The sequence below is a fragment of the Cydia fagiglandana genome, chromosome 3, assembly GCF_963556715.1.
Source record: "Cydia fagiglandana chromosome 3, ilCydFagi1.1, whole genome shotgun sequence".
Lineage (NCBI taxonomy): Eukaryota > Metazoa > Arthropoda > Insecta > Lepidoptera > Tortricidae > Cydia > Cydia fagiglandana.
Genome location: NC_085934.1, coordinates 1,542,079 through 1,555,994, shown reverse-complemented (window position 1 = coordinate 1,555,994; position 13,916 = coordinate 1,542,079). Strand labels below are relative to the sequence as shown.

Sequence of the window (13,916 nt, the reverse complement as noted above, 5' to 3'; positions counted from 1 at the left end):
GTTTTTTCAAGTTTCACTTTATGATGATGACCCCGGTACCTAATGAATTTTTTAAAATTTACCGAGCAGTTACTGCAAGTGCAAACATTGCGAGATACGAGCTTTTTATAGTAACTGCCAACAAGCTTTGACAGTTATTTTAAAAAGCTCGGATCTCGTAACTTGTGCGTTGCTCTACTTATTGCGGGGTGAATTATTTTCTATGGATACATATTATATACATATTATAAGTACATATTTTAAATAGCAATCGTTGTGAACATGCGTAGGCATGTAGGTATATATATTATTTATCTCGCGTAAAGAATATTTATTTACGATCATTGTACATTAAGCCTTAATTTACATGGCATAAGGTGTTTAATTGAACAATATTTGCAACGGATGTAGATTATTTTAAAACTAATAATTTCAAACTTGCGTGTGTCTCAGGCGTGAAGACTGAATATTCATTGTCTTCGCGCAATTGATTCGTTTCGTAATTTTCTTTTTAATTACATGCATACCTTTTGCATGTTAAAATATTGCATATTTTTAATAACGGAGTAGACGACCGCGCTGAAACCGCCTTTCCATACAAACACTACGAAATAATAGGTACTGGATATTTACATTTTTTAAATATTTTGACACAATTTGATGTAGGTACAATATCAACCACAGCTATGCCCCTTCATTTATTTTTTTTTTCAATTTTTTATTGTTATAACCGTTAGGACCATTTAAAAATTTGTAGGTTATAATAATCCAAAAAGTCCTTAAGTACTCTTACAATAATAAAAAAATCTAAAAAAAACTAACGAAAAGGCTATTATGGTTAATGTTCCAAATGAATGCAAGTAGGTAAGACTCCGTTAATTAAAAAAAAAACTTCTGCTTTTCCTCTTTTACTTCGTCTATTCCTTTAACATAGGTACATCACTATATGCGGCACTTTCCTAATTTCATCTCCAAATGTGACGTTCTCAATCAAAATGTACCATATTGTCGCTTGCCATAGGACGCTCTGACAGTTTATTTGTATAAAGATACAAGCAAACTTCGTCTTTATGGTAAACGACAAAGTGGTACCTTTTCATTGAGAACGTCGCAAATGAAGAAAATATCCGGCATTCGTGCACCTCCGTAAACCCGTGATTTGTGGCGCCCTCTTTGCTGAGTTTTATATCGGGTCTGTACCCACCGCACGGCTTCAAGCGGCAACGGTGCAAGACGTAAAATTTGCCGCGCGTGCACCTCTAGTACACCCATGATTGTGGTGCTCTCCTTACTGTGGTTTTTACATGGCACCTAACATCAACTAGACCAGATTCCCACGATACCTACTTTAATTCTGGATGCCGTGGTTTCGCCCTTCAGGATATTGAAGACACTATATAGAGTCAATATCTAGAACAGTATATACATAGGTACTTACTAAGTTCTACAGTCGAGATAATGTATCAATTGTGTATGTTATGACTAATAATTATATAATCAACTAGCGACCCGCCCCGGTTTCGCACGGGTTCACAAATAAAAAAAAATTGATAGGTGAAAACCACATGAAAATCCGTTCAGTAGTTTTAGAGTTTATCGCGAACAAACACACAGCCAAACGCGGCGCGGGACTTTGTTTTATTTTATAAGGTGTAGTGATATCGTGACATTTTCACAAGGCACCGCGAACCACTGTCGACATGATGCTTCTCTGTCGCACTTGTAAATTCGTACGTCGCACTTGTAAAAGTGTGACAGGGTCGTCAGATGTCACGTCACACGTCGAATGCGGTTCGCGGTAGGCCCTCTGTACGGTCGGTGCTAACCCGGCTAATAATGATGCCGCATAATCATACAGGATGATTTATTCACTTTTATATTAAGACTAAAAATGCAATGAAGGCATTTATTCGGTACTTTATAGCGATTTATAAGCGGCTTTCGTACAGTTTGCATATTTTTGCGGTAAATGCAGTTTAAGGAACGCGTTAGATGTTTCAATTAAGCGGATAATATTTCTGTTTCTGAGTATATCTTTGGTAGCGTAGCTAATAGTGGTGTCGAATGTATTGGTTTATGAAGTTTGTATAGACATTAGTTATAGGAAACATGTACCGTTTGTGCCCAAATAAACATTAAAAAAGGCCGTTCCCGTACCCAAATGAAATCTACAATCGAGGCTCCCCTCACGCCACCCGTCCCGCCCCTAGATACAATGACGATACAACAGCGCCACGCAAGAAGTAGCGACTTGAAATGAACTAACAGGACACTGATTTGTAAAACGTATTACTTAATACTGAAAAAGCATGCTGCATCTCATAGATGGCGTTAAAAGTTAAAATGGAAAAATAAATGAAACATAGTGTAAATTAAATATTCATTTTAATGAAGTCAACTCTTATTTCAATAATATTTAATTATAAGGGTAAATACAGTTTATATTTAAACAAATTAATTACTGCAAGTTTTCTATAATATCATTATTTATTAGGTATACTGTGCAGGTATATCATCGATATTTATTAAAAAAAACCGGGCAGGTGCGAGTCGGACTCGCGCACGAAGGGTTCCGTACCATAATGCAAAAAAAAAAACAAAAAAAAAGCAAAAAAACGGTCACCCATCCAAGTACTGACCACTCCCGACATTGCTTAACTTTGGTCAAAAATCACGTTTGTTGTATGGGAGCCCCATTTAAATCTTTATTTTATTCTGTTTTTAGTATTTGTTGTTATAGCGGCAACAGAAATACATCATCTGTGAAAATTTCAACTGTCTAGCTATCACGGTTCGTGAGATACAGCCTGGTGACAGACGGACGGACGGACGGACAGCGAAGTCTTAGTAATAGGGTCCCGTTTTACCCTTTGGGTACGGAACCCTAAAAAGTTAGGGCATACCGATACAAGTGCGAAAAATAGGTAATTCGCACATGTATCGTACAACGTTTTACAGTACATAATATGGCCCTTTAAATTTTCGACATAGTTACGTAATGTGCTAATTATCGCACTAATGCGGTAAAGCAGCACCATATTGTAATAGTAAGGTGTATTCGGGTAATACCGAATGTCGGATAATTCCGAAATTCAGATGAAAATCACCCTTAATTCCATCATAATAAAAGTCTCTTTTCGGAACTATCCGACAGTTTTCGACATTCGGAATTACCCGAGTAAACCTTACCTACATTACGTTTACAAGTGCGGCAAATAGGAAATTCGAAACGAGTGGCGTTTTGAATCGACACGAGTTGCGAATTACCTATTCGCATATGTATCGTACAACGTTTTACAGTACCTACATACATATGGCCCCTTGAATTTTCGACATAGTCACGTAATTGCTAATTATCGCACTAGTGCTGTAAAATAGCACCATATGACTGTAAATCAAATTTATTCATTTTACAGAGTTCCATAGGTTCGTCGAATCACTCAAGAGGAACTTTTTTCTCAGGAACGTGTAGAGGTCTCAAATTGAAATTATATCAAATAGGTACTCGGATCTACTCTATTGTCAAATATATTAGCTTTTTTTCTCGTATATCGCAAAAATCCGAATTAATATCAAAATACCGGTATTAATATTGAAATCCCGGGATTGACATGCAATATCGGAAATCAATCCCGGGATTGAGAATGATCCGATATTGCATGCCCTAAACAAGTTTCAACCTATCAACGAATAATAAATCCCGGGAACCGGATATTTCGATATTGATCCTTCTCAATACCGAAAATGGAATCTTGAGCTTTGCAAGGGTTTCAAGGCACGAGGGTTAAACAAACCACTTCACAACTTGAAATCAATTTTACCTACTCACATGCAATTTTGCACATTTATTCATAAATTAACGTTTAAAAACCGGCATTTTTGTGACTGACTGACTAATAGATCAAAAACCTAACCCACTTCCAGCTGACCTAGAAACTTGAAATTTGACACCAAGGTAGACTATTAGGAGTTTATAAAGGGAACAATCTAAAAACTGAAAATTATTGATAATTTGATGAAGAAAAACACATATATCGATAATAGGCTAGATGACTAATTTTCATTTATGGTATCAATCGATCAGGTATGTCTTTAGGATCAAAAGTCTATATGGTATCCATTGCATTAAAGGAATACAAAAGTTAGAAATGATAGTCAAAGTCCGACAGTCGTACTTCACTCGCGAAACGCCCCGAACAAAACGTCAAGGTCACAGAGAGTCCATCTTGAAGTATGAACAAAACAAGAAAATTGCGATTTTGTCTGTGAAATATTGCGTTTATGTATATAGTTTCCATACAATTTTTTATTGGATAAAATGTGAGGAATCGAATGGTATCCTTATTTTTGTAGTTTTTGGAAGTTGAAAAGAACTTTAAGTTGAAACTTTCAGGCGTTGTACTTTTGTATTATTTCCATATATTTTTTTAATATCCACAATATTGTGATAAATTGCTCATTTGCTATGTATTTTACTAGATTTTGTTGTAAAATTCAACATGTGTCATCATCCCTATTAATTTAGACTTATGGATCAAAAACCTAACCTTCTTGATATTTGGCAGGTAGACCATTAGGAGTATACTCGTATAGAGGAAAAAATCTGAAAACTGAAAATTATTGATAATTTGATGTAAAAAATCATATATTCATAATTATTCGATTAATTAAGTACCTAAGACTTACCAAAAACCTAACCCACTTTTAGATAACCTAGAAACTTGATATTTGGCATGAAGGTAGACTAAAAGGCGTATAAAAAAAGAAAATATTGAAAACTGAAATTTTTTGACAGTTGACCGCGCGTTAGCGAGGGTCTCGTTTTCAGCACAACTGCTTTTATGATTAACACTAGTAATTTCTTACTTTTTGTACAAAAGTAATGATTTCCCAACAAAAACATAAATGTGAAATGAGAGCCAAGTTCAATTATGCCCATGTTTTACTTCTCCAACCAACTGCATTTCTTGAATACCGCATCCTAACGCTACGTCTTACGTAGGCGAACAACGCGCGAACGCGGCGCGGCGCGGCGCGGCGAAATCAATCCTTTGATGCCCATAGAAGTGTCCTACGTAAGCGATCTCGTTGCGAACGCGGTGCGGCGCGATTTGCACGCGAATGTCAGGCGGCGCGCCGCGCCGCGTTCGCGCGTTGTTCGCCTACGTAAGACGTAGCGTAAGGGTCCATGATTGCAAATCGATTGTAATTTTGTAAAAAAATTACTAATTGCAACAATTCTTCGACCGACGGTTTTGTCAGGAAGCTCTTCTTCCAAATCGAACGATATTTGTAACTGAAAATAAAATATATTGTAAGTGTTAGCATTTACAATTTGTCACATCATGTACAGTCGACGTCAAAGATTTATAATAAGGTGAAAAATGTATACATATATCATAATCACCTACCTCATGGGTATCTTCTTCCTCTAATAGACTAGGAACCCGATAAGTGTCATCCACCTGTGCAATGCGTGGGTTCAAAATGTTTGAGCTGGTCGCCTCACTGTCAAAACCAAAATTAAATAAATGTATGATGTTTTACAGCACATATGGACTTTACCGCACTAGTGCGATAATGCACACACACATTACGTATGTATGTCAAATATTTAAAGGGCTATATGTACTGTAAAACGTTGTACGATACATGTGAGAATAGGTAATACGCAACTATAATTTTCGGTGGAAGTTTGCATGGTAATATTGGTAATGTACATCATATATTTTTTTTTGTTTTATCATTCTCTTATTTTAGAAGTTAAGGGGTGGGGACACATTTTACCACTTTGGAGGTGTCTCTCGCGCAATAAAAAATCGGTCAACACGCTCAAGAAAAGTAAATCATTTACTATTGTGTAGGGTAGTATAATATAAAATAACTATCAGTTCATTAAAAAAAAACGTAAAAGAATAACGAAAGTACGGACAATCGGTAAATCCCGGGATTTTAATTTCCGGGACTTACTCATGCAACCCTATTACATTTTATCAGTGTACATTTTTAGGGTTCCGTACCCAAAGGGTAAAAACGGGACCCTATTACTAAGACTTCGCTGTCCGTCCGTCCGTCTGTCATCAGGCTGTATCTCATGAACCGTGGTAGCTAGACAGTTGAAATTTTCACAGATGATTGAATTTCAATCGCCGCTATAACAACAAATACTAATAACAGAATAAAATTAATAGTTATACAACAAACGTGATTTTTGCCGTTCTTTGCGTAATGGTACGGAACCCTGCGTGTGCGAGTCCAACTTGCACTTGGCCGGTTTTTTTAAAATTAAGTACCTCTTGGAGAATATCAAATAACTGATGAGGGCAATGTATCTCGTACGATATTATTGATTGGCGACATTTTATTTAGTTTTCGGCGAACATTTGCTAAGTAGGTAGTACTAATAGCCATCTAGGAAAATAAGTACGAAATATGTCCAAATAATTGAGACTATCAATTTAAAGCATAAAAAGATATAAGCATCTGCACTGATAGGAAAACAGTAGGTATCCAACTAAGGTCTTTTCGTACGCCGCCGCTGTGAGTAGGTAGGTATTTATCGCAACGCACGAAGTTACGCGCGACACAGGTACCTACAAATGTGACGTTATCTATGAAAAGGGACCTTATTGTCGATGGCGCTTCCGCCATTATTAACGATGCTCTGATATAAATACCACGCCGCGCGACGCAGTGCGTCGTAAGCGCCATAGACAATAAGGTCCCTTTTCATAGATAATGCCACAATTAGAATTCATAGATAATGCCACAATTAGAATTAGAACTTACTCGTTATTTTGACTGACTTTCAACTTTGATGAAATCGGAGATTCCATTTCCATATTTTGCAGTCTGTAATTAAAGATAAATTGTAGTATATAGTGAATTGTGTTACGTAGGTAGGGCTAAAAAGCACAAGTCAAATAATTATACTCACTCGATGTAGTCTAAAGATATAGTATCATCTTCGGCTGTGAAATTATCCAATTTTCTTCTTTTCCTAGAAAGACAAAAAAGCAAAAAGTTTAGACGCATGACAAATCACGAGCTGAGGTTCAAACCCTCGATAGGTGGATGGATTGCTAGAACGCTTTATGCGTGTAATTGTGTGCGTTACATGTATTACTGTGTGCTCGTATTTATAGGAAGGCCCACTACACCGCAACCGCGTAACTACGACTCACGGACACGCACACATAGACGGCAATGTTTTCTGCTTTGCCGTGGCGCTAGTGCCGCGTGGTGTAAACGTCGCGAATCGCAATATCCTTTTAAGCTATTTGGATGATGACTTGATGACAGTGTTTAACCGGTAGATGGAGCGATTATTAAATTTTAGAATGTTTTAAGTTATATGGATTACTAATTAGTACGATCAAGTATATATTAAATTAAGTAATAATTACTTATTTCACTGTGTAATAAATATACATTTTTACTTACGTTTGTTCCATTGTTTGTTGGAATCTTCTGAGTTGTCTTTTTCGAGATGTCTTCTTTTTAATGAGTTGCTTGTTACCCATTATAGGTTTTGGTGCACACGGTATACACACAACACACACTAGCCACAACTAGCTAGCTAGCTAGGTGCTAGGACACACAACACAGAACAGTTTTTATAACTAAATCTTATATTTGTTTTGGGGACACGTAGTACAGGTCCGTCTGGCACGAGCGCTCAGCCATCACTGTCTCATTTCGAAAGACGGACGGAGATAGAGCATGCAGGCCGAAGTCAATATTTTGTTACGATAGAATTAGTTGATGTTTATTTATTTTAAAAATATTGCCTCTAATTATCGTTTTTCTAAAGCTGTCAAATTATTGTTATAGTTATGATTGATTTTTCTCCTTTTTTTGTTTTATAGTGTCACATAGTAAAGAAACAAGTAAAGTTGGAGTATAAATTCGAATTGGAGGTTACTTTGGGAATAAATTGTATCGAGCGAAGTGTTATGAATCGTGTATCGAAAGCTGTGTTATTAAAGATAATATAATCAAGAATTATATATATTTTTCCCACGTCTACAAATATCAACGTTTCTTAGAAAAATAGGATAACAATTGGGGTATTTTTACATTTCTGGCTCAGGGAACGGGGTAACTAATCAAAATAGGGTAAAGTGAGTTAAGTGAGTGTGAATCAAAAATTACATTAGGTATATTAGGTATACAAATTAACAATAATATTTAGTAATGTAATTTTTTTGTTATAATTATTAATCTGAGAGAGTACGAGAACGCGTCATATTTACCGTAAAAGTATAGAATTTGTAACATAACTTTGCCCACCGAGTCACAGGTCAGTAAAAGCGAAATAGGTAGCTTAAACGTAATTACAGATACTCTTTCTTCACTTTCTTCAGAAACTTTTAAGTTATTTTGCTTTTATTGAACTGTGACGCAGTGGGCAAAGTTATGTTAAAGGGCAAAGTTTTATACTTTTACGTATTGTTCAGTGAGTGCCGTGTTCCTCAAATATTTCTATAAGTATTTCTTACAAGAAACACCAGGAATATTTATTTCCTAAACCTGTCATTCATCCCTATTCTAAACCACACACTAGCAACAGGTAAACCAATTTGGCTCCCGTGGGAATGTAATTTTCGGCACCATTTGAGCCTTTGCCAGCACTGGAAGGGTTAATGCAATTTACACCGACGTTTGGTAATGTTCTGATATTGAGAATGCCCTTAATTTGCCATGGGTTCTTAGTGTTCCTTAGCTAAGGTAGCTGTGTATCTCTATAGTTAGAAACTAAACGATATAGCTACTTAGGAACCTATAATTAAATTTGAAAAATAAAATGTATTTTATAAGCCACTAATTAGTTTCGTAAGTAGCTAAAATCCCAAGATTTTTTTAGGGGGAACATTTTAACTAAATTCATAGTTTTTGTTGCAAACATTTTAAATGTTCGTGTCTCAATGTAGAACCTTTTTAAGTAGCATCTAGAATCTAGATTATTTGAAAAATATAATATCACTACACCTTATAAAACAAAGTCCCCCGCTGCGTCTATCCGTTTGTGTGTATGTATGTTCGCGATAAACTCAAAAACTACCCACGGTATGGATTTTCATGCGGTTTTCACTTATCAATAGAGAGTGATTCTTGAGGAAGGTTTAGGTTACGTTTTGTGTAACCCGTGCAAAGCGGGGGCGGGTCGCTAGTATTTTTTCACGCCACTGTTCGGAAATGTAGCAATAGATGGTCTAAAACCAAGCTGGAAAGTAGGCAATAGCTGTAGCACCTGAACCACCACTACTACAATGTTTCATTGTTATCATCATCTGTCATTGGTGACAGTTCGCTACAGCAATGAGTATCATTTAAAACATAAAAAAACAATAAAAGGTCTTTTTTGCGCAACTTTTTCCTTCATAAATAAAATTAGGTTATTTATAGAACCAATTTCTTGTTAAAAAAAAGAAAAGACAATACCATTCACTTCATTTTTTTTAACAATTATCCATTCAGTTCACGCTTAAGGCGTTTTTGACTTTTGTAGCTGTTTGTGTTTTTTTTAGCAAAAACGCTTCTAATTTTAGAGTCGGTTTGAAGCAAATAACAGAAAAACGCCTCTTAAAAGTGGTAAAAAAAGTAAAAACGGCGAGATCTGAAAATACTTACAGAATTGGATAGTGTAAATTGTGTTTGACTAAAAAATATAAGAAACGCGTATCTACGCTCGCTATAAAAATGAGTCCTTAAGCCAAGCGCGCACCACGATTTTTTGTCGCGCGATAATTTAGTCGCAGAAATGTAACGTATGGGTTTATATGGCGGTGCGCGCATATGCGACAAAAAAATCGCAGCGATTTTAAAATTGTGATTTGTTACATTTTTCCGCGACAGCGCGCGACGCGATTGTCGCAAAGTGAATTGCAGCATACGAAGCTGTATGGCCCCGCGCGCACTGCGATAATAAAATCGCAGCCGGGACCTCAGTCGGCATTTCGCTCTCCAAGCGTCAACATATCGGAACCTGCTTCTCCAATGGAGTTACAAGATGAGATGCTAGGTGTTGACCGTTTAATTATAGAAATAGAAGGAGATCACCTTTGTGGTATAAATACTCAGTCATACAGCGATTGCATATTGTTTCACGACAAGCGACTGGTACGACATCCATGTCGAGAATGAACAAATCGTCGACTTTTTCATCGCAGTGCGCGCACTGAAATTTCTGCGATAAATTACAGCGCGATTCTAAAATCGTGTCGCAAAAATTAAAATCGTGGTGCGCGCTTGGCGTTATAGTGAAGAAAATGTTATTCTTACGCTGACGCCTACCGAAATTCAAGAGACAGTACAGGCAGTGGCTAGTAATTTGCTACCAGAGAAATCGCGGGCTAGTACTTATAGTTATGCAAATGTTTTCTTATTTCCTGGCAGTAGTCGTGAAAAGCACTATGTAATGCCTCGGCCGGAAACGCTAAAGATGGACTCGTATTATTCGAGGGCCTCCACTAACGTGTCGGCCCTCGAACTCACTCGTCCATCTTTTAGCGGTTTTCCGTCCTCTCCTACAATGCACTATAAATTGCAAGGTCCTATCTTTTACGGTTAATTGCTTTTGCGATGTCTGCCCTTAAGGGACTATTCTATATTTGTACAGTTTACATTTGGTATTTACCCGGAGATGTATTATCTCATAATTATTAACTGAGCAAATAAGATAACCGCTACATCATTGTGTTGCGTTAATCTGAGATTAAAGCAGTAAACGAATAAAATTATACTGTAGACTTAGCTAAGCGGAACACGCTCAAACCTCGTGATATTTTAACTAACTAACTATAATACAGATAGAGTCAGACCGACAAAGTCCGCGACAAATTATTATAGCCCGCGCACTGCAAGTGTTACTTCTACGAAATTATGATGTATAAATAACACTTGCACTGCGTGGGCTATCAAAATCGCGGCTGACTTTTCTTGGTCTGGCTCAGTTTTGACATATTTTTTACTCTGACAAGATTTTATTGGTTTTTCGCCATGTTGCGGATTTTTAGTAGTACAGGTCAATGTAGTAGGTAGCTACTTACTTATTTATTGACGTTGAAAGTAATTGAATGTTAATGGTATTACCAATGAAAAAAGTTTTAACAATTTTAACATTAATTAAGATGAAAAAAAACCATTTTGAATTGGTACAATAATACATTTACATCAATAAACGGACAAAGGTACTTTCCAATGTAAAATGTTTTTCAATCAATCAGTCAGTAAATAAATTACATAGTAACATTCTGGTTTTTTTTTGTATTGGTGTTCAACTCTTGCGGGCTTACAGGTGGCCCCAAAACGCTCACAAGATAGTACAACATAAAATTACCATATAAACAATGTCAACTTACCTATGATTCGGTCAAATTGTGTTTTTTGAAAAACTAATTATAGCCAGCATTCTATGAATGTAGTATGATACCTTTGGGTATGGTGCTTTACGCACACTAGCGTCCCTCCCCCTCCCCCTGACGCAACCCCCCCTTTTAGCTTGAAATATGTCCCGGTTGAGAGTGTTTTTTGTTTTTTGGGGAAAGTATACAATATAGGAAGAAAGTGTCAATGAAAGAAATGTTCCCTATTAAATTCTTAACAAAAAAGGTTATATTCATTTTTTGATACAACGCACCATATTGATGTTTTAGCTAGATGAACTTCGAAAAAATTTTACCGTTGAAAAACTTGTTGAAGTTCAATTTAACATAGTACGTGACAGTACTGAAAGAAATCTTCACGAAGAATAAGCTTGCAAGCTTATTCTCCGTATTAGTTTTATTTCAGTACTATCACGTACTAACTTATATTGAACTTCAACAAGTTAATACATGAATATGGTGAGTCTTACCAAAAAGTTGTATATAACCTTTTTTGTTTAAAATTTATTAAGGATGATTTCTTACCTTGACACTTTTTTCCTAACTCTAATACTTTTCTCAAAAATAAAATATAACCGTAAACCGGGACATATTTCAAGCTAAAAGGGGAGGTTGCGTCAGGGGGAGGGGGAGGGACGCTAGTGTGCGTAAAGCACCATACCCAAAGGTATCATACTACATTCATTGAATGCTGGCTATAGTTTGTTTTTCTTGCCCATACATTAGAACATAATTTAACCGAATCACTAATAAATAAATTGAATAACACAATTATATAAAATTAAATTATACCAAATTACAATTGAATAAATGTGAAATTACAATTGAATTAAATTATGTCAAATAACAGAAGAACAAATATTGAATTACGTCAAATTAAACTGAATTATACAATTAAATTAAAATAAATGTCAATATAACAACGCAAGCACATAATTATCGGACTAAAAGGTTTGCAAAATGAACTATTTTTGTTCTTAAATGGTATTATGCGTTACGCTGACTCAAAATTTATTTAGAATCCTTATTTAGTATAATACTTACTGATAAGATAACTTACGCGGGTTGTAATTTAAATTTCCGTCATTTTCTCGCTCACCTAAAGGTGATAAAGAATTCACGTATTTAATTAATCCCGACCTCCGTCACGTCACGGGAACTTTTTAATTAATTCTAACGTGACGTAATTACCACGTAGAAGTTTGATTACCTTGCATAGATTACCTTCAAATAGATCTCGTACCTATTGATTTTGAGAAGTCGGAGAGAGTGACATTTAGGTGATGACTGCAGCAGCGTTACAGTTGCAACGTTACTGCGGCAACGTTGACGCCATTACGACTCCTTTTATGATATGGGAGGCAAATGAGCAAACGTATCGCCTGTTGATAAGTAATTACAGTCGCCATCGGATATATCGGAGCGGCCAAGGTGTTCACAATATCTGAACACGCACTCTAACGCCTTGACAATAGAGCCGTGTTCAGATATTTGTGAGCACCTTGGCCGCTCCCATATATCTGAAGGCGACTGTACAATAGCCCATGCACACCTGTAACCCCTCCGGTGTAACTGTAGGTAGGGTATACCGTATACTATAGGTACATATATAATACCGCTAATTGGCACCTTCAACTTTATTTTAAAAGGGGGCAAAAGCAAAATTGTGGTTTTCATGTTGAATTTTTACACGTTTTAATTAAAGGCAAATGACATGAAGTAAAGAACACAAGGAAAGTAGAAAATATTTGCTAGGGCAGACCCTAAACAAAACCTTAAAATATTCGTCTATTACCAACCTGTCAACCGGACATTTCACCCAGTTCGACGGTTAGTACTTTTTTTTCCAACGTTGTCTCTATAGAAAAAAAACATGTCTAATATTCATTTATTTTCAGATGTATATCGTTATCTTGCGTTATCGTTATGTTAATAGTAAAATTATTATTTTTAGTATAATTTAGCTGGTTATCACAATGTTTCGTTATCTAATTTCCTTGGCTTCACACCTCTAAAGAGACCCACAGATTATCAGTTCGCCGGACGATATCAGCCTGTCAGTTGTTCGGAGCTGTCAAATTTTGCGTTTAACTCAAGGCCCCTACCTTTATTGTTCTATTTGACGGCGCAGCAACTAGCATCATTTCTCTCTCCTCGCTCTTTTAAAATGCCATTTGTCAAAAAAGGACAACTATACTGTTGACAAGATGGACTTCAAATCCAAGTGGCCCCTTTTTAGGCGACCCAGGTTGTGCATGTTTGCGTAAAAACGTATATGTGTGCTCTTTTAGGGATGTGAAAAGTCGATTTTAATCATGTTATATATCGATAAACGCTACACAGCGGAACGAAATAGCGATTAATTGAAGCTTCAATATCTTCGTTAAACATAAACATAACTGAAATGCTAATGGATAATGAATATATTATAATGTAATAAAATAATTCAATTATTGCGGACCACTTATTTTAATGGGTATTTATGTATTTTAATTAAATATCTGAACTTTCCCTTGGTTCTCTCCTGGGGCGTGACTACAAAATTGTGAT

The 13,916-nt window shown here is 36.2% G+C and overlaps 2 protein-coding genes across 4 annotated transcripts in view; one reads left to right on the top strand and one right to left on the bottom strand.

The window, feature by feature from the left end:
• Positions 1 to 13,916, top strand: part of LOC134679807 (solute carrier organic anion transporter family member 4A1-like) — a 112,370-nt gene that overhangs the window by 41,740 nt on the left and 56,714 nt on the right. The gene's annotated exons all lie outside the window — the stretch shown is intronic.
• Positions 4,522 to 8,026, bottom strand: LOC134680220 (uncharacterized). Its single transcript, XM_063539307.1, has 6 exons — positions 7,423 to 8,026; positions 6,917 to 6,979; positions 6,769 to 6,831; positions 5,391 to 5,487; positions 5,146 to 5,275; positions 4,522 to 4,589 (listed from the first exon to the last, which is right to left on the bottom strand). Exons 1-6 carry the CDS (start codon positions 7,500 to 7,502, stop codon positions 4,522 to 4,524), a joined length of 501 nt encoding a protein of 166 aa, XP_063395377.1. The 5' UTR covers positions 7,503 to 8,026.

Coding starts and splice junctions, on each gene's coding strand:
- LOC134680220 (XM_063539307.1), bottom strand. CDS start 7,502: ATGGGTAACAAGCAACTCATTAAAAAGAAGACATCTCGAAAAAGACAA. Junction 5,488..6,768: donor AAAGTCAGTCAAAATAACGA/GTAAGTTCTAAT, acceptor TGGTTTTGACAG/TGAGGCGACCAGCTCAAACA. Junction 5,276..5,390: donor AGGAAGAAGATACCCATGAG/GTAGGTGATTAT, acceptor TTTTATTTTCAG/TTACAAATATCGTTCGATTT.